Source organism: Trichosurus vulpecula, chromosome 1, assembly GCF_011100635.1.
Source record: "Trichosurus vulpecula isolate mTriVul1 chromosome 1, mTriVul1.pri, whole genome shotgun sequence".
NCBI lineage: Eukaryota > Metazoa > Chordata > Mammalia > Diprotodontia > Phalangeridae > Trichosurus > Trichosurus vulpecula.
The window spans coordinates 91,790,471-91,813,086 of record NC_050573.1 but is presented as its reverse complement, the minus strand read 5'-3'; the positions used below and the strand labels follow the sequence as shown (position 1 = coordinate 91,813,086).

General features: G+C 36.9%; 1 protein-coding gene across 2 annotated transcripts in view; it reads right to left on the bottom strand.

The window, feature by feature from the left end:
* Positions 1–22,616, bottom strand: part of TRAPPC9 (trafficking protein particle complex 9) — a 1,018,418-nt gene that overhangs the window by 838,048 nt on the left and 157,754 nt on the right. For both annotated transcript variants that reach the window (XM_036742028.1, XM_036742029.1), the window contains one exon: positions 8,612–8,738. In XM_036742028.1, the coding sequence (XP_036597923.1) occupies positions 8,612–8,738 (127 nt within the window). The remainder of the gene's footprint in view (positions 1–8,611; positions 8,739–22,616) is intronic.

Genomic DNA, 22,616 nt, shown 5'->3' with positions numbered 1-22,616 from the left:
TAGCTGTGTGACCCCGAGCAAGTCAGTTAACCCTCATTACCTCAGCTTCTTCATCTACAAAACATGCTGGAAAAGGAAATGGCAAACCACTCCAGTATCTCTGCCAAGAAGACCTCAAATGGGGTCACTAAGAGTCAGACGTGACTGAAACAACACTAGATTGTAATCTTCTGTAGAGCAGGTGTTAAAGTTTTTTTTTTAATTTTTCCATCTTATCCAGTCCCTAACATAGTGCTCTGTGATTAATAAGTATTTACTGAATTGAACTGATATCAGGCAAAATAAATAAACCATATGGGGTATTAACTCCATAAAAAAATACCATTTGGTCACAGCCAGCTTTCTATCATATTTATATGCACGTAAGTCTATATATTTCATAACCTGTTAATGTATAAATTCCATGACTGGAAGAACTACGTGATTTGTTAACATTATACAGCCAGCACAAAGTAAAATATCTGATCTATAATACAACTTAATGATTATTTGCTGAATTTGTTGAACACAGAGAACAACTGGAATCATTTCATAAATTTGACCAGTACATACCATCAGACACCTATCAAAGGTTCTAAATTCCCAAGAGAAGAATATGTCATACCAGATATTAGGAAATAGTCCACAATTATATAGTACTTTACAGGACTCTGTTGTTGTTCAGTCATGTCCGAATTCTTCATGACTCCATGGACCACAGCAGCCCAACACAGTCCATGGGGTTTTCTTGGCAAACACACTAAAGTGGTTTGCCATTCCTTCTCCAGGGGATTAAGGCAAAGAGAGATTAAGTGACTCACCCAAGGTCACAGGGCTGGAAAGTATCTGAGGCAGTATTTGAACTCAGGTCTTCCTGACTCTAGGCCCAGCACTCTACCCACTATATCACCTAGCTGCCTATACAGGACTTACTTCCCTAAAATCCTACATTTGACCCTAAGTATCTCAATCTGTTGTCCTCTATCTTGGCTCCCTTCCACAAAGCTTTGATCATACTTTAGGTCAGCATCATTTCTAGTCTAGACTACAATAGTCTTCTAATTGGCTTCCCTGTTGCCAGTCTCTCCCCTCTCCACAAAGCTACCAAAATAATCTTTCCAAAGCCCAAAACTGACAAGATGACAAAATAGTCTTTCTAAAACTCAGATCTGACAATGGCATGCCCTGCTTGAAAATCTTCAGTTGCTCTCTACTGTCTCTAGGATAAAATCAAAAATTCCTCAGCCTGACATTTAAAGCCCTCCATAGTCTGGTTCCAGCCTACCTTTCAAGTCCTATTTCACATTACTCCCAATCAAACAATCTACTTGCCAGTCAAACTGGCCTACAAACTACTCCCCAATTTTTACATTCTGGCTCCCTTCTCTGTGTCATTATATAAGCTGCCCCCCACATCCCCTAGAGGGGTTAGTGCTCTCTCCTTCAAATTATCTTGCATTTATTTATCAGTGTATTTTTCATCTGATCGCAGATTTATGCTCCCTAAAAAAAGAAACGGGGTGGTTGGTTTTCCTCCCTGGGGCAAGGTGCCTGGGAGATATACAGTGCTTAATTTTTTTGGATCTATTTAATAACTATTTAATTGATCTGTTGAATTAGATTGGATAATCCTGTACAACATAATGGAAAAACCTGGATTCAAACACGGTTCTCCTGATTTGTGTACTACAACACAGTCTTCACTTACAGAATAGGAATTTGAAGGATAAGGAATAAGAACCTAATGTCTCCCTAGGATTTAAAATCATTATAACTGACTAGCTTACTAAAATCCTCTGATGATATTAACGCTTAGCAAATGGGGAAGAGGCAGAGAATATCACAGTATGCAACTCAGTTTTCATCAAGATTGCTATGTAATAATTGCAACACAGAGAGAGAAAGGAGGAAATTTGTCTCAATGAGCTGAAAACTGGCTATCGGCCAAAGAAAGAAAAAATAAGCATAAATATCTTGTTCTGTATCTGGAGAATGAGAAAACAAGTTCTATTCTTAGAACAGCAATATGTCTTGTATGATGGTAAGTAAATAATGAGGATCCCGCAAATCCAAATTTACAATATATGTGCAGGGTTAGGCATTCTACAAAAGGATTCATCATCTTATATGTGGATTCACCAGAGGACTTTTTCCAAATGCAAACTCCTCCTGGTGAATTTAAAATAAGATGCGATTATAATAATAGAAACAATAATAGCAAGATTCACAGCTAGCATTTATATACCTCTTTAAGGTTCACAAAGTACTTTACATGTTTTTTTTTTTCACTTGAACCTTACAAAATTTCTGGGAGATAAATGCTATTATCTCCATTTTACAGATGAGGAAACAAAGGCATGGAATATTAAGTGACTTGCCCAGGGTTACACAAGTATATCACTGTCCAGCAGGGTGCCTGGCATGTAGTAAGCATTTAATAAATATTTAGTGATTGAATGAGTTAGGATTTGAACTCAAGTTTCCTGACTCTAAGTCCAGCACTCTATGGACAGTACCACCTAGATGCCTAAATACATGAGCTTTTATCTTTTCTTTTGAAAAGCAAAATGGCAAAAAATAAATAAATACTGTAAATTTTGCCACATGCAAATTGCATAAAAGAACTGTTTCACACAGAGAAGAGAAGACTAAGGGAAACATAATAATAGCTGCTTTCAAGTATTTGAGGCAGTATCAAGTAGAAGGATTAGTTGTTCTGTTCATCCCCAGAGGGCAGAATTTGCAACGAGTTGCAAAGGGATAACTTGTAGTTCAATGCAAGAAAAAACTTTGTAACATTTAGGGCTGTCCAAAAGTGAAATTCGATGGCACAAGATAAAATTTCTCCTCTACTGGAACTCTTTGAGGTGAGGCTGGATAGCTATTTCTCATGGATGTTATAGAAAGAATTCCTATTCCCAGTTTGGGTTTAGAAACCTCTACAGTAGCTTCCAGCTATAGATTCTGTGACTTTGAGAGAAGCAAGTAACAAGCATTAAAGAACTGGGGCACGGGTATGTGTGTGAAGGGGAGGATTAGGGGTAAAAAGAACAGAAACGGGGACAGGGCAGGGTAGGAAGAACTTTTGCCAAATAAAGGATTTTATATTTGATCCTGGAGGTGGTAGAAAGCCACTGGAGGTTACTGAGTAGGATAGTGACATGGTCAGCCTTATTAAGATTGCTTTGATAGCTGGAACGCGGGGAGACTTACTACAGGGAACCCAATCAGCAGGCTATTGCAATAGTCCAAGCATGAGGTGAAAAGAGCCAGCACCTGAGTGGTGGGAGTGTCAGAGGAGGGGCCATATATGAGAGATGTACAAAAATAAAAGACAGACCTTGGCAGCAGATTGGACATGGGGGTGACAGAGAGTAAGGAGTGAAGGAGGATACCTGGGTTGCAAGCTGGGGTGACTAAGAGAAAAGTGGTATCCCCAACAATAATGGGAAAAAAGAAGCCAGGGGATATTGAGGGGAGGTGGGGAATAATGAGCTCAGTATCAGACATGCTGAGTTTAAGAAAAGTGAAGGTTGAAGTTAAAAGTGTTGCATGATTTCTCAAATACAACGCAGCTCATTCTCTTCCTAGTTAAATCTTTGTTCGTTTGGGAGGATTCTACAAGATATATGTATTGACAGACATTCTATGAGTTGCCCAAACTGCATATCAGCCTGGGCAACAAATACTTTTTAACTACATTTCTTTCTTTGTGAATGGTTAAGCCAAACTTTTTTGAGGGTCTACAATTTCTACGGCTTAGTGAAATCATTACAATGTCATTGGCAAATAAGAACATCTACAAAGGAAATCCCTTTCTATTTGTACTGTGACCTCCATGTCCTCCTTGACTGTGCCAAACACCTTTGATGAGTATATAGCTCTATTTTACCAATCAATAGAGAAGGGATAGGGGGTGGACCTGTGATTTTTATCAGTACAAGTAATTTCTTGTAAGGGATTTCCTCTAAAATTCAGGTCAGCATCTTCTCTGCAATTTATAGTTTTAGTTAGGTGAATTGCCTAACATCAGAGAGCCAGAATATGTCACAGCAGGAATGAAACCCAGGTTTTCAAGGCCAACTTCCTATCCATTACACCAAACTGTCTCTCCTTTAGTAGTATTAATCAAAAAGTCAAAGAAAGTTATCTCTATTGTATCTTTCCAGGAATCTTATGATTGTAACATAAACATGGAAGAAATATTAATGAAGACAAAGTTATAAGGCAGTATTTGTGTTTTACTAGATTAAATGCTTTTTCTTCTGTTAACAAGTAGCATAATGAGGTTTTATATTGTCTGCACTTTTCAGTGAACTATTTGACTGGAGTTCATGGTCTACTATAGAATATCATTGGCAAAAGCCTGCTTGTTCCCTTCTCATAACTTTATTAAGTATATCTTCCATATATGTGTTTATTATTCCTATAACAATTTTATAGATAATGAGAAAGTAGATAAATGGATCCGTAATTTGAATATTTTCTCAGGCACTTTTTTTTTAATAATAGAGCTTGTGTTCCACTGGAATAACTTTACAAAACCCAGGATCACATCCATCACACATGAGGAATAGAGCTTTTGTGAAGAGTATAGGACTTAAGTGGAAAGAAAAACATAAAACATCTTAATGATAAGAGCTATCTAAAAATGGAGTTCTCCAGCACTGAAGGTCTTCAAGAAGTGACTAAATAGCAACTTGTTGGTGATACTGGAGATGGATTTCACACTCTGAGGGAAAGTTTAACTTCTGGAGTTCTTCCTAATTTTATAATTAGTCACTAAGGGAAGTTGCAGTTGTAATAAAGGAGCACAGTGGAAATCAAAAGGGTATTCACTGTAGATGTTTCTTCTGTTTGCAGATGACATTGTGATGATTGCATCTTGCCCTGGAACATGGTATTCTAATGGAGAAAAAACATGCAAACAGCTACGTACACACATCAAAAATACAATCTAAATCAGTGGTAATCTCAGAAGGAAGGTAATAGCAGCAAGATGGAAGAGGAAAGTCCTTTTGAAGAAGACAAATTTGAGCTGAATCTTAAAGGAAGCCAGGAGGTAGAGATGAGGAAGGAAGAGCATTACAGGCATAGGGTACAGAAGTCAATGAAAAAGTACAGAGTCAAGAGATGGAGTGCCATGTGTGAAGAACAGGAAGAAGACAGAGAAATATATTTCACTTAACAGAGAAATAGGAGGGAAACTGGAGAAGAGGTGACAGGGAATAAGAGAGAGAGTAGATTAAGGGAGAGATTAGTCCTAAGTAAAACAAACTCTAGAGATGCAAAAAATATTTATCATTCTTTTTGCAGTGGCAAAGAACAGGAATCTGAGAGGGTGCCTATAAATTGGGAGATGGATGAGCAGCCTTATAAATTATAATAGTAACCAACATAGCTGCTAAACACTGGACAATATTTGAGGTCAAAAGCACATCCACATGTTCTTCCACATGATGCTTTGGGTCCTGCTTGCCACCATCTTTTATTGCCAGCTATTCAGGTGTCATCTTACGTTCTTCTTCTACTGTCTTACTGTAAGTCTTACCTAATTCCAACAACTCCTTTACTACAGATTCATTGAGTTCATAACGTTCACTGTAGTCCTGAAATGTCAAACTTGGCATCCAACTTTTCTTATGTAAATTTAGCAACATCTTACGTTCTATCTCGTTCTTCTTATGGTTGACAGTAATGGAGCAATAATGTCCGTTCAGTCCATGAATTGATGCCTGGACAGATGGCTTGTTTAAGTGATTCAGATTTGAAGTTGTTTGTCTGGGTTCATGTCCCAAGACCATCATATTAGCACTGATCAATCTGAAGGTATTAATAATACCTTTCCTTTAACACTCTGAAAGCATCATGTATTTAATAGATGGGATTAAGCCCTCTTTCCTCCACCTGAATCTGAGCCCAGGGCATCTCCAGTTTCTACCCACGGTAAACAAATAAATGAACTACTCCAAAGGTTGTTCGCTCAACTGTATGTCACAGTTGGTCAATATTTATTTTCCATATACTTAGTTTTACCACCGTATATAGTTAAACCAATCTCTTTTACATTCCTATGCTGAGGTGGCTTTGTTGTCTCCTGGGGCTGAAGGCAACTAATACAATTTCATCTGCAAATAGAGCATTTAGAAAACTGTGCCACAAATAGGAGACTTTTATGCCATGTAAGCTATCACCCATGACATATGTGAACACCACAGATGAGTGTATCTCTCCCTATTTTACACTTTGGTTGATGTCAGTACTCAGCAGAATAATAAACAAAGTTATCTTCCTAGTTGCATTCGTCATAGAGTCTTGTAAAATGAAACTATATGTGGGGGATGGGAGATATCTTACTTGAGAAGAGCCTTTAAGGTGGCATTTTGTTCTATTCAGTCATATACCTTTTTTAAATTAAAAATAAAAGACACTTCAATATCTTCTATTTTCTGTACCATTCAATCACTTGTGTGACTTTAAAGATAAGGTGAAAGCCAGTCTGTTTTCTATTCATAATTTCATCTCAATGTCTGTACAGACGACCCTTATAAAGATTTTATAGAGATGACCAAGCAGACATACAGGTTGGCAGTTAGTTATGTATTTATGTATTTTCAGTCACATAATTGTCCATTCCATTTTTTTAATCATTCTTTCAAATTTTTGTATCTTGAAAAATCGATCTCTGAATGTCTTTAAAAATGTGTCACCTATCAAAAACAAACACTTTCAAAAAGGGACAGGGTCAAGGGAGAAAATTCAATAAAGGCGGATAGGTTAGGAAGAAGCAAAATATAGTTAGTCTTTCACAACATGAGTATTGTAGAAGGGTTATACATAATGATAAGCATGTGGTCCATGTTGAATTACTTGACTTCTTAGGGATGGTGGGTGGGAATGGAAGAGGGGAGAGAATTTGGAACTCAAAGTTTTAAAAATAGATGTTCAAAAACAAAAAAAAAAAAAAGCTTTTGCATGCAACTAGAAAATAAGATACACAGGCAATGGGGCGTAGAAATTTATCTTGCCCTACAAGAAAGGAAGGGAAAAGGCGATGGGAGAGGAGTGGGGTGACAGAAGGGAGGGCTGACTGGGGAACAAGCCAACCAGAATATACGCCATCTTGGAGTGGGTGGGAGGGTAGAAATGGGGAGAAAATTTGTAATTCAAACTCTTGTGAAAATCAATACTGAAAACTAAATATATTAAATAAAAAAATTTTAAAAAATATCACCTCTGCTATTAACTCTTTCTGTATGTACTTGGTCAGATCTAATTGATCTTCCTGACTTCATCTTAAGTGCCAGCAACAGTTCTTCATATTAGGAGTACTTAAGGCACTGGGACAGGAAGATACCAGTGAAATGAGTTCTACATGACCATCAATGAAAAAGAGACAACTATCTATATAAATGCCAGCAGAACTGTTCCATTTAAGGTCTAATTATTTAACTTGTTCCAGTATGATTTATTCCACTGCCTTGTGATGGTACAGAAGTAAAAGTTTCCCTTTTTTTTGCTTTTTGTTGGGTTTTTTTGGTTTGTTTATTTATGACCAATGGCTTTTAAAAGCTATGTTAGTGAAGCACTTGCTATGGCAGGTTCTACCCAGACAGAACAGCTTCATGAATGAGCTTAACAACAGACTGTCTTCTGGACCAACCTAAGCACAAGAAGCTCATTGACAAAAGGTATAGCCATGGCAACATGCACATGTGTGTGAACGCACACGCATGCACGTGTGCACACACACACACACACACACACACCCTTGATGGAGGCAACGTGGCTTTCAGTTTTACCTCTGACACACTACCTGAGCACACGCAAGTCACAACCTCTCTGACTTCTAGACAGCTCACTAAGACCTATCTACTAAAGTAAACTATAGACAAGCTATGATCTTCATTCCAAGGAGTTCCCAAGTCAACAAATTCACAATCTTTCATGAACCAACACATACCTTGATATTCAATGACTTCAATATGAAGTGGGCACATGGAATGACAAAAACTACATTGTAAAATATGGTTCTGAATCAATAAATGAAAGCTTACCAGGTGTTTTGTACCCACATTCCATTAATACTTCCCTAAAGAAGAGAGCCAGAAGGCAATGAATGGGGGAACACTATGGAATATCACAGAAAATGAAATACCTGAAATGGACAAGAAATGTCTGGCAGTAGACACAAGTGTCATTTCAGAATAAGTTGTCTGTACATAGTCAGATCAGAAAATGGTTAATGGAATGGTCAAAATAAACACCAAATCAGAGTAAACACCCAATCAAGATAAAGAACATGGTACTACATATAAGATTATTGCAACTCCAACCCAACCTGTTTAAACAATCTGTTAATTCCAAACTAGGAAGAAAATAACACCAATTTAGAATGAAAGCTCATTTGCATAACATTACAGAGGCAGATGACGGATGATTATCAACAACAGTGCATCTCAAAACAGTGAAAAGCAGGTGAAGAGCAAACAAGCTTGGAGAGTTTGGTATGGGATCCAACTAAGCTTGTTCATCCTTTACAGCAACATGGTCTACATTCAAATCTCAAACAAATGGAAAATCTCTAAGGATGAATCACACATGTGCCCAATTGGGCTGGCATTTCTCTTACCTTACAATGGGAAGTTTCGTAAATGGGACAGGAGGCAAGTTTAGTCCATCTGGGAGAGAAAGAAGCTCCATTGTTCCTGGGCATTTTGAAGTGTAGCTTTCTAAGCTCTGTGTCACATCCTTTTTTTCTAAAGAGGGAAAACAAAAGGAAGTCAAGATCTGTCATGCAAAAATGATACTGACAGATTTTCTAGGGCATAAGACACACAGAACCTTAGAATGTTAGAACCAGATGATGGTACAGTAAGGATAGTGTAGCCTAACTTCCATTTTTACATACTGAGAACCAGACGTACAAAGTCACACACCTAGAAGACAAAAAAGACAGATCTAGGACATTCAAATTTGTGATAGCACCAGGGCTAGTACCCATGTCTTCTGACCTCTTCTTTGGTCCTCTTTACCATTACATTCCATCTACCTAGTTTGAACTCTACTCCATTCCAAACAGGTTGCTAAGGAAAAATTGAAAAATAATGCATTTTACAACATAAACATTAAGGCAATGATTTTAAAGACCTCAGAAGTGTAGTTTAATTGGTAAACCATGAACCAAACAAATTCATATATCTAATTATTGGTGGTGGTGGTGGTGGTGGTTGTTTTTTGATGAGACCAGAAAAGCAAGCACACTTAGTTTTGAGTGTAGTAATGTTAACTTGTATATGGAAAAACACATGAAATATAATAATAAAAATTGTCTTTAATGTATACATAATAAGTCTGCCAAAGAGTTCCAACTGCTATCGTGTAAATTATCTCATTTGCTTAATGTTAGGTACATTAAGTTTAATTATACAGGTTATATTCTATTATGCTGTCTCCAAGAATTCTACAGTTATCAAAATGAAAGGAATTACCTATTGGTTATATCCAATGCATCTAACTTTTAAGAGACTCACAGTCAAGTAGAAAGAGGACTAAAATAGAAGTTCAAAGGCCTGAATTCTAGCCCTGGCACTGCCACACACGTGAGGGTAGGGATTGTCTCCCTATTTATCTATAACTCCAGGACCTAGTATACTGCCTACAGCTTAAAAGGTGTTTAATAAATATTTATTGACTTATTTGAAAAGACATTTCACCTCTCTGGTCATTTCTTATTGGACCCCATCATTAAATTGCCCATCTAACTTCTAGTCAGGCTGGAGAATAAGCCTTATAGAAGAGTGGACACTTCTTGCTCAATTGAAAATGTTTGTAGTTTTTAAATTTTAAGGTTGTTTTAATTCATTTGTCAAAACCAGAATTTACCAAAAATGTAAAAGCTGACACCAATGAAGTCCAGCCTGTCTCTCTCATTCTATAAGATATGTTCATATAAAACATTTAAGCACTTTTGAAGGGTTTGTTTTTAGTTTAGCTTTTTTTTTCCTTTGGAGCAAAATACAAAGTTGTTGGGTTTGGGTTTTTTGGTTGTTTTCTTTTTCAGAAGCAAAATAAAATGATGATTCTGTAGAATGGTATAAGAAATAGCAACAAAGGTGCTGAAGAAATTCAATTTCCAATTTTTTCAGTATCAGTTTTGCAAACTGGAGACAAAATTCCATCTGGTGCCTTTTTTTCCTCCTCCTTCTCCTTTTCCTTTCAGCAAGATGTTATAAGGCTCACTGGAATTATCAGTACCACGTTTCTGGTGGGGTTTTTTTTTCCAAGTTGCATGGTGCTTTTAATTTTAAATGTCACACAAAAATCTCAAGATGTAACTTTAAAAGTGTTAAGAGGGTAAATTTCTTAGGATGAAAATAGCCATTTCTAAGACAAGTGACTTAATAGTGGAATTTCTTACAAGTCTTAGAATCATAAAATGTTAGTGCTAGGAAGAATCTCTGAATATTAAAACACATATAACATTAAAGTTGTAAGGGCCCTTAAAACAAAGAAGATAGTCTATTAGAGCTAGAGGAGACCTTACAGATGATCTAGTCCAACCAAAAATCAAACAAATGAGAACTCCAATCAGGTAATGTAACTTGCTAAAGGTAATACAACTAGGTTATTAGTGATGACAAGAATTCTAACTCCAATTCAAATGTTCTCTTTTTCCTCTCCTGTTCTTTGAAAAATATGGAATCTAAAAGGCATGTTTTAGACTACTTTTAGATCCTGAAAAAATGTCTGAACACTGTTCACTAGAGTTTCATACCAACTCACTATTACAGTTTACCCAAAAGTACAATGTATCGAAGTTTATATATGGTTGGTAAACAGACTGTCACCACAGCAGAGATTTTTAAAAGCCTTAGAGTTTGGGGGCCTACAGGTTCTAAATCACAGCAGAAGACTCAAGGAGGAGGCTCACTGGCCCTGAGCAAGTTGGTGTGACAAGCCCTTCGATATCAATACAGAAACATTAATTTGGTCCCTTACTGATTTCAACTGACACTTATTGTATGGACTTGCTACTAGCACACAAGACAAAGAGTAAATATGCTAATGATTCCTTGACTAGACCAAAATCAAATTAATGTTTATGATTAATTTTTTTCACAATTCTTAATGTTTCTTATTTCACATGATTTGGGGATAGTAATAGAAATTTTTGGGGGTAATTTCTGTAATGCTTAAACCTGGAAGGGAGCTAACTGTACAAGTATAAGTTCATTTGAACCCCATCAAGTAGAAGGCACTTGTCTAGGATTAGAGAATTTTCACAAAGGGGGATTTTTCTGATAATATTTACATATAATTTCACAGGTGCAGATTTATAAAGACTCACTCAACCACCGAACTTGACAACAATCAATCAAAAAACATTTCTTAAATGTTTACTAAGAGTTAGGTACTCTGCTATGCAAAAATAATTCTACCTATTACAAATACAATACAAAAATGAGGAAATATGCATATATTACTTAATCTGTGTAAATAAATTTAATCCTTGTACTCAGAATGAAGTTGTAATTACAAACTAAAGAATAGATATGCTATAAACAAACCTATTTTTATTGGATTTGAAAAAAAAGATTGGTTGACAGCATGGGTAACCGAAAATGAATTCAAATAAAAATCAGTATACCTGAGAATGACTGAAATGGAGGAGAGAAGTCAAAGTTTTCTAATGGGTTTATCTAGAAATGTTAATTTAGTCTACTTTTCAAAATAACAGGATAGATACTGTTCAAATTTTGTTCAAAAAGACACTCTACACTAAGCTGGTACCTAAAACTAAACACCTCAAGAGATTTATTTTTTTCTCTAGAAATTTAAGAGTGTATACAAGTTTCAAGAAAGCCCAGATGCTACCCATAGCTACAAGGTTCATTAGAAAAGTGCAAAATGTGTTCATCAAAACTTTGATCATAAATAATTCACAACTGGTCTGCCTTTCCTAGGGTTGACATTTGCATGAAAATTGGTTCAATGTTATTTCACAGTTTATCTGTTCTTGTTTCTCCTAAGTAATAATCTATGACAAGCATGCCTTCAGTAAGTCAGCTAAGATGTCCTGAATAGGTAGAAAACAGAAGACAGGAGGAACTAAATACACACAGCATCATCACAGACCCATCAAGACTGCACTACTAAAGAACTCTAACAAAAAAGGCCAAGCAAGAATACAGAATAATGTTTAAAAAAAAAAAGGCTGTTTCACCTGATACTCCTGAACAAATGATTCGCTATAAAATCAGACTTAAGTAACAATCATAGCAACTCCCTTAACAGAGCACTTCATAATTGCAAAACACTTTGAATACATTAATTTAATCTCATTTAAATTTCAAAATAACCCTGTAAGAGAGGAAAAGCAAGAAGAATACCCATTCAGGAGATGAGGAAACTAAGATTCGGGAGATAGAGTCACTTATGGTCATATACCTGGAAAGTGACAAAAGAGATTTAAATTCAAGTCTTTAGGGAACAGGCCCATACTCTTTCAACTAAAACTTTCAAGTCATAGGGATACTACACAATATACTTTGAACACGGCAAATCACCTAAATATACCTATGTCCTGAAAAAGTACTTGAAGTAGCAGATTAGGGACTGAACCCAAATCCTCTGATTCTAAATCCAGTGATTTTTCCAACAACATTCTCTTAGAGTGTATAAAGTGGATAGAATTTTGGACTTGGAATCAGAAAGGCCTGGATTGAAATTCTGCTTCTAATACTTAGTAGCCCATACTTCTTCATCTCCCATCTAGCTGCACAACTTGGAGACTTCATCATAACATCATTCCCCAGTAACCTCATCATTGGGAAATCTCATCATCCTGCAAGATCCAGTCTGCCTTGTTACTTATATCTCATTAATACCCCCTGCTCCTCTAGGAGGGCAGGGCCACGAACCTAAAACTTCCATTAAGAAAGGGCACAATCCCCACAATCTACTTTCAGGCCAAACATCTCATCATTTTTCACCTGGCTAAACTACTTTGGGACTTCTCATCATATCTCCAAGTTGGGTACCTTCCCTGCCTTCCCCTCAACTCTTTTCGGCTTTCCTTTGTGTACTGTCTTCCCCCATTAGATTGTAAGCTCTGCTTTATCTTCCTTTTTTGTATTTGTATCCCCAGCACTTAGCACACACTTGGCACATAGTAGGTACTTAATAATTTTTATTGACTGATTACTAGTTGTGTAACCATGGGAAAGTCACTTAAATTCTTTGAGCCTCATTTTCCTCACCTATAAAATAATAATAATGCCTGTAGTACCCATCTCATTGTGCTACTGTAAAGCTCAAATAGGATGAAGAATATAAAATAATTTGAAAACTTTAACATATTATATAAATCATACAGTATATGTCAGAAGAAGTACCTGAATCCAGGTTTTCTTGACTCTGAGGTCAAAATAATCATTTTCCTAGAATTACAGCACCTCTGAATTGGAAGGGATCTCAGAGATTATCTAGTCTCATCTATAACTGAACAAGAGTCACCTCAACAACACAAATGACAAGCAATTTTCTAGCCTCTGCTTGAAAGGCTTAGAGTGAAGTGAGTGATAAACCAGGTGAGAGAAAGTACTCTTTTGGATTCAACAATAAAAAGACAGAAAAGACAACAGTTTGAATGAAAGGTATCTGAGAGGTTTAATAACCTGCAGGCTCAACTTAAGTCAACAATGTGGAAGAGTAGCCAAAAAAGTTATAAAGTGAGGTTAGGTTAAGAGATAAAAATGACAAAAACTAAGAAGATAACAGTACTCATGTACCCTGTCCTAAGAAGAACATATTTGGAGTACTGTGTTCAATTCTGGGTACCACATTTTAGAAAGGACATTAAGAAATTGGAGTCCTTAGGGCCTCCAGATATGGTAGAACACTGACTTGTGGCGGGGCGGGGGGGGGAGGGTCATCATGTTACATACGGCTCAATTTAAGAAATCTTATACTTTTAGCCAGGAGGGGGAAGAATAAGGGAAGGAAGGTTATGGATATCTGTGCTCAAAATCTGAAGGGCTGTCATGAAGAAGTAACTTCTTCTTGTCTATTAGAATATAATAGATGTCTGGTTAAAATAGAGGCACAAAAGGTTGAAGAAGAGGTCAGCTCACCCACAAGTATTCCAGAAAAGATCTAAAAAGATCACTGGACCAAATAATGATCAAGGAATCCAAAGAGAAGCTACAGTAAGTGCCTTCAACCAGCCCAGGACTGCAAAAAAAGGCAGCCAGAAACCTGCAGACACTGAGAAAGGGGCACTGCAAAGAAAGATACACACAAGTTAACAAACGAGCACAAATTAACAAGCCAGAAGCCTTTCAGCACTTGACCAAAGATAGTCCAAAGGTACCTCAAGTCTACAACACATTGTACCTAGAGAAGAAGTTCAAAGTGATGAGGAAAGAAAGCTCCAAGAAGGGCAAAAACATGCAGAGTTTTAACTACTCTGACCAAGGGTTAGGGAGCCAACAGAGCTCTGACTGGATACCTCAGGGAAGCTGGAAGCCCTCAGAAATCTGACCCAAGGTACTCAAGGGGTCCTGAAGACTGCTGTACTCTTAACTCCAGATGTCCCAACAAAGGCTGAAACCTTCTACCTTACTGATGACACTTACTGCTCTATCTCCCAGCCACACCCATTTTCTCTTTTAGAAGCATCAGTCATTGACCAAGGCTGGAATTAATGGTCTTGGCAGCTACCGAACTTCCCAAGCCATGACTTAGGCAATGTAGAACACAAAGTACCAGAAAGCCCAAATGATAGACTAGGGCTGTGACCATGGGCCTGCTCTGACACGAGAATAGGTTAAAGTCAGTGGGAAAAGCCCAGGAAACAGAGCTCAGGATGGAATAAGGGCTGACCATCCCATCTAAGAGTGTGGGAGAGGGCTGAACCCGGTCTTGGCATAAAGTACAAAAATGCTACTATATATCTAAGACATAAAAAGACCCTAAATAAGACATCAAAAGACATGACTATTAGCCATTCCATTAGCCATCCAGTACAAACGATACTGCCAAAAGGAACTTGAAATGTATTACAAGAAATGACAAAGTTTGGGGTGACAAAGTGAAGGTTACAAGGGTCCAGATTATATTGTCCTCCCTGTTTCTCATTAAAGGAAAGAGATGCAGAAGAAAAAAATTATTTGGGAAGTGAATGGCTGAATAAAAGAATGATAGGTGAATGTTGGTATTCGAATTTCTGGACTACAGCCTAAAATATAGAACTTACACATTCCTAACCAGAGATGGAGTATACCTAACTAGGGTTAGCAAAAATGTATTTTGCCTTGTAAACCTAATTAAATGGACTTTGAAATAAAAGAATGAGGTAGGGAGAAAACTATTTATGTGTATACACCAAGTTATATATCATAGATAAGAGCTACAATGAAGGAATATTAATAACAGTTGAAATAACCAAACATTCACAGGAGCTAAAATCCAAGAATTAAGGAATAAAACCCCTGGCCTCAAATATTTACACATAAATGCTCAAAGGTTAAGCAACAAACAAGAGGACCTAGAGTTCCTACTACAAGGAAGCAAAATGGACCTCAGTTATCAGTGAAACTTGGTGGGACGGGTGCCATGACTGGAATATCACACTGGATGAGTACACTTTATTAAAAAAAAAAATCAATCAATAAGCATGTATTAAGTGCTTATTTGTGTCAGGCACTATGTTAGGCTTGAGGGACTGAAACAGTCCCTAATCTCAAAAAGCCTACATTCTATAATGGAAGATAACATAAGAATCAATTAAAAAAATACAATGGAGTTTAGGGAAGGAAGGTGTTGGCAGCTAAAAAAAAATAAGAATGGGTAAAAGAAAGTGTGGGTAGCACTGAAAATTAATAAAAAATACTCATATGAGGAAATCCAGAAATTAAAAGGGAAATGCAAAGGTAGAGAACAGTTGATTAAAAACCAATAGTGGGAATTGGAAACTGAGGGGATACCTATGTGGATGAACAAGTTATGGTATGTAAATGTAATGAAATATTATTGTGCTGAAAGAAATGAAGAGGAGAGTTTCAGGGAAACCTGGGAAGACCTATATGAATTGATGCAAAGTAAAGTGAGCAAAACCAAGAACAAGTTATACAATAGCAATAAAATTGTAAAGAAAATCAACTGTGAAAGACTTAGGAACTCTGATCAATGCAATGACCCACAATTCCAAAGGATCCATGATGAAAAAGGCTATCCACCTCTTCACAGACAATTGATGGACTCAGATTGAAGCATTTTTTTCTTTCTCTTTCTTGCTTTTTTTAAAGAACATGATTAATGTGGAAATTTGTTTTGCATCACTTGATATTTGTAATGGATTTTGCATTTCTGGCCTTCTCAATGGGCAGAGGAAGGATGGCAAAAGGGAGAGAACTTAAAATTGAAAGTAAAATAAAACTTAAGTTAAAAAAAGGAAGAAAGCGTGTTTTTATATATATATATATATATATATATATATATATATATATATATAAAAGGAAGAAAGCGTGTTTTTATATATATATATACACACACACACACACACACACACACACACACACATATATATATACATATACACATACATACACACACACACATACACACACACATGTACAAATATCTATTAGGAGGAACAGAAGAACTTTTATCATCTAAGTATGCTACAGACCACCAACATAGACCAGCAGAAGAAGGTGATGAGGAATTTAGGAAACAGACCAGAAGTCGTACACAGAGTCATTCATGTTAAAATGGTGATAGGAGACTTCAATTATTCAAACATCTGGAGTTGTATCTCTTTACCAAAAGCTGAGCAACTAATAACTTCCCAACTTTCATTCTTCAAAAGGTGGAAAAGCCAACAAAGAAGTATATACTCTATCTACTCTCATTAACAAGGAGGAACTGGTTGTTAGGGTGATAATGACAGGAACAGGAGAAGAGAAGCAATCATTTCTCACCCTACAGTCTATGATAGAGAAGAGTATAAAGCTGGACAATGTTTAAAATGCAACCTAGAATTTTAAATGCGTCAGAAGAAGGAGAGTTAGGGCCCAATGAATTAAAATTCTATAAGGGAAGATGAGGGCTAGGAAACTCATTAATGAAATTCTGAAAATACAAAGGGAAATAACTCCATTAAAGAGTAAAAATGGTAGTTTTCTGCAGAGAACAATGTGGATGCACAAGCATCTCATTCACTGGCCAATCTAGATTTTTAAAAGCTATGTAGGGGAAAAGAAAGTAATAAAAGATGAACCCAAAAGCATGCCATAATCCCAGAAAAACAGTGACAAAGGTGATAAAGCTCAGAAGGAGCTGATGCCAGCAGAGGAACCAGAGAATTACACAAAAGGGCAAGGAGGGTTAGCTATACTAGGGAAAAGAAGAAAATCCAAGAAGGGACCACTCTTCAGGGTAGTGCTATAGGCTGTGGGGATACTGATAACAGGCGAAAGGAACAGCTTCTGAAATCTTATGTTACTTCTGTTTTGTCAAGGAGAATGACATTTACGATGGAAGAACAGAACAAAAACGACTACTAGGAAACTGATATTAGATTGTGAGCCCCTTGAAGGTAGCTTTTTGCTTCTCTTTATATCCCCAGCACTTAGCACAGTGCCAGGTATATAGTAGAAACTATAAATGTCTATTTACTGACTGACTGATAAGCAAGGGGAAAGTAAGGGAGCATCTAATTGTCCTTGATGAATTGAATTCACTTGCCATAGATGAACTATACACTCAGGTACTGAAAGAACTGAAAGATGGGACTCTGAACCACTGTCAGAGATATTTGAAAGATTTTGGAAAAAAAGAAAAGTAGTACTGGACTAGAAAATAGCAAACATCCTGATTTTCAAAAAAGAAAAGACAACACAGTCTGCAAACAATAGGCCCTCAAACTTAACTTTAATTCCCAGAAAAATTCAGAATGGATCATTAAAGACAGTGGACATATATATAGAAAGAGAGACATGGAGAGGCAGAGCTAACATGGCTTCATCAAGAACAGATCATGACAAACTCATCTTGTTTCCTTTTTGGACAGAGTTATTAAACTGGTAAATTAGGAGAATGCCACAGATCTAGTTTACCTAGACCTTAGCAAAGATTTTAATCAAATACCTCATATTACTCTTTTGGGGGAAGATGAAGAAAGCTATGCTAGAACAGAATGCAACTGGATAGATTCATAAGTAGTTGATTGGTCTGATTCAAAGAGTAATAGTTTAACGTCATTTTGGAATAAGAACTCCAGTGGAGTGTCCCCTCTGCTATTTAGCATTTTTATGAATTAATTGGATAAAGGCTAACCAGCTAGCATGCCATCAAATTTCTAAGTGACACAATGCTTTAGGCTACTAATACAATGGATTAGGGAGTCAGGATCCAAAGAGATCTTAACAGGCTAGAAAAATTGGATAAATCTAGTAACATGAAACTGAATAGTAATAATCCTCCCACCAACACACACACACACACACACACACACACACGCACACACCACCCAGTTCTAGAACGATGATCATTTCAACTCTGCCATTTTTCCTGGCAAGAGTGTGTCAACTTATTCCCCTACTCCCCTACTCACCATCTGTAACTTTCTAGAACTTTTAAAAGCACCCCTCACTGGCCACCACTCTTCTAGGTGTGGTCATGCCCTTTTAGAACATAAACTCCTAGAAGGCAAGGGTTGTTTTACTTTTTTAATTGTATCCATAGCACTTACTGTATGGCTTGTTATGTATTAAGCACTTTTACGTAAAATTCCTTTTCATGCATTCTTAAATGTAAAATCTTACACTTAGCTCTACTCTTCATTCTCTCCCCACCAAACTGATCCTTCCCTGCTGTCTACAGTACAAACGTGCCCAAGACTGCCACACCCTGAAAATCACTTCACTATATTTCACCAAGCCCACCAGCTATCCATTCTGTCTCCTCTACTTCTCTGCCTAACTCCTTAAGAAAGGCCTATACTCTGAGTGCCTTCACATCCTCTCCTCTCACTCTCTACTGAACTTTATGTAATCTGCCTTCCAACCTCATTACACAAATGATAATGTTCTCTCTAAAGTCAACAATTATCTCTTAATTGTCAAATTGCTTCTCTATCCTCATCCTTCTTGACCCCTCTGTAGCATTTGACGCTATTAATCACCCTCTCTCCCTGGATGCTCTCTTCTCTAGGCTTTCTGTGATACTGCTTTCTCTTTGTTCTCCAGTCTGAGTACTGCTTCTCAGTCTCCTTTGCTGGATCCCACACTAACTGTAGATATACCCCCTACCCAAAGTTCTGTCCTCTTCTCTTTTCATTCTATATTCTCTCATGTGGTGACCTCATCAGCTTTGTGGCTCCAACTATCTCTATGCAAAAACTCCTAAATCTATATATGCAGTCTCTCTTCCAGATAGCTAGGTCTTCATCAGCAACTTACTGTTACCCATTTCTAACTGGATGTTCACGTCTCAAACTCAGCATGTCCAAAACAGCACAAGCTGCCAGGCCTGGAATATTTTCTGGCCACATCTCCACCTCATGGAATCCCTGGCTCAGGTCAAGGGCCACCTTCTACATGCAACCTTTCCTGGTCTCTCCAGCTATTTGGGCTTTCTCCTTGCCTTACTTTTAATTTAGATATATCTTCTATAGACCTATATATGTATATGGTCTCTCCCCAAATAGAATGTAAACTCCTTAAGGATAGAAGCCATTTTGATTTTATTTTGGTATTAAGTACAGTATCTGCCACAGAGAAAGCATTTAGCAAATGCTTGTTGATTGAGCAATTGAAAGAAAGTCTTCAATGGAGTGTCCCCTCAATAACTTGTACAAAGGCATAGATGGAATACTTAACAAATTTATCAATGACACAACTGGGAGGGAGAGCTAAGGCACTGGAAAAAAGTTGGGATCTAAAAAAATCATGGCAATCTAAACAGAAGAACAAGGACAAAAGGGTAGAAAGTTACAAAGAGCCAAGTTTAGGCATGATATCAAGAACATTACTGAACAATTAGTGCTATACAAAAGCGTTAATAAGTCTGACTTTGCAGGAATTGTGTTCTCCCTCTATAAGTCTTCAAAAATTGCTTGGATAAACATCTACCCAGTATGATCTAGTGGAAATTCTTTTCGGCTATGGCTTGAATTAAATTGCCATAGAGATCTCTTTCAACTCTAAAAGTCTGTGTTCTCATATTTAAATCTGTGCCTAATACATGAGTTTCATTAGACATTCATTCATTCACTAAAAATTTATTGTGAGACTCAAATGAGGTAATGGATTTAAAATATTCAGTTATCATGAAGCACACTATACAAATACCAGAGATCCTACAGATGGGGAAAAATCAATTTAGGTTTTTTAAGTCTGCATATGGCCAGGTCAGGTGATCATCCAAAACACCACCAACAATGAAACATCATAGTGCCAGACTAATGGTAGGAAAAACTAAAATATACATATCAAAACAAGACTTGTAATGTAATGTACTTGTCATGTAATAGGAAAAACAAACCTTCCTCTCCATACAACTTTGATTAACTAGAGAAGCATGCAATGAAATACGGATAGCAACGTTAACTGCCTCCTATCAACATTACTTAAACTATTTTTTCACTTAATTACCACAGTGACAGTTTAGATTCCTTGATAAGCAGTCACTGGGGCACACTGAGAGATGAAATATTTTTCCTTAATCTATTCAAGCATATAAACACAGTCTGCCAAACTGAAGAGCAATTACATTAAACCACTAGCTATTATATAATCTTCAGTTCAATCACTACCTAGATTTTTTTTTCAAAATATCTTGAGAAACTTAATCATAAGGCCCAAAATAGGTGAGAGAAAATGGAGACATGTGATACAAAAATAATAAAAATATAACAAGAATTCTCAAGTGGCTGTTGTGTGCAAAGCTCTTGGGAGATAAAAAGTTTAGATAAGCCATGGGTCACACTCTCACAGAGATGAGACAATCTGATAAAAATAACTTTGAAACAAAGACAAACAACGATCAACAAGGGAAAAGTAATTTATTTTAAGTTAAAGGTAGCTGTGAAATGGTGGTTGGAGTATTAAACTAAGCTCTACTTCTGGCTCTACCACTAGTTGTATAATCTAGGACATATCTATTCCCCTTGCTGGGCTTAAGTTCCTTCCTCTATAACATAAAGGGGTTAAACTAAATGACCTTTAAAGTTGCTTTCTTGTTCTGTGATCTCCTTATCCTCAGCAATCTGAAATGGTTTAGGTAAATATCATCTGAAAATATTGGGATGGACCAGATGTACTCTCAAGGTCTATTGTAGGGACATAACAAATGCTTGTTGATGTGATTTCTCATCATTCCAGAGGCTTTTTTTTTTTCAATGTATGAGTCTAGCTTGTGCTATGCACCAGTTACACATTTCTTACTGTCTATGAGAGTTCTCCATTTAGATGTTCTGCCAGTACCCCAAACTCAAAATGTCCAAAACTGAACTCACCTTCCCCCAAAAACCTATTACTGATATCAGCTTCCTTATTTTTGTTGACATCCACCCAGGACTGAAACTTTGGAGTCTTCTTTTACTCACTCCAGTCCCTCAACCATGCCATCCAACAACCTCCAAATCTTGTTGATTCTGTCATTACAAATTCTTCTCCTTCAATTCAAGTCTTTCTCCTTCTTCACAAGAGATTTAAAAGAAGTGTTGACTTCCTTCAATCTTTCTATATCTATGAGTGTCAGGTCTTGTCAATTCTATCCCCATAATATCTCTTACAGCCATCCTCTTCTTTCTACTCACACAGCTACCAATCTACTCCAGGTACTCTCGACCTCTCATCTGGACTACTGTAATTGTCAGCAGATCTTCCTGCTTCCTACTTCTCCCAACCCTCCACACAACTGCCAAAATGACCTGACAGGTCTAACAGGTCAATTTCAGGGGCTCCCTACTGCCTCTAGGATAAAATACAAAATCCTTGGCTTGCTATTTGAAGCCCTTCACAAACAAGCCTAGCTTTCCAGGCTTATTTTACATTATTCCCCTTTCACACAATCTATGTTCCAGGCAAATTGGCCTCCTTGCTGTTCCCTGAACTTGGCATTCCATCCTTCTACACATATTTTTACATTGGCTCTGTCTCTTTGTACCCACTAGTTGTTAGAGCTTTGTCCTTCCTCAAATGATCATGTATTTAACTTATTTGCCTGCATGTTGTATTTCTTAATGAAAGGGTGATTCTTAACCTGGGCACCATGAAATTTTTAAAATATGTGGATAGCTGTATTTCAATACAATGTTTCCCTTATAATACTATAAATTTTATTTTATGCACTTAAAAAGGTTATTCTGAAAATGGAACCATAAATGCCCTAACCCTATCCCTAAATACCAAGAGGTTCCATGATACAAAAAAGATTGCCTCACTAGAATACAAACTCATTGAGGGAAGAAACTGCTTTTCGTGTTTTACTTTTCATCTCCAATTCCTAGCAAATTGCCTTGCACATAAAAAGCATTTAATATTTGCTGGATTTATACTGAGGAAGATTAATATTGTCCCATATTATTTGATAACCAACGTTATTCTGTGATCCATCTTTTTTCTCAG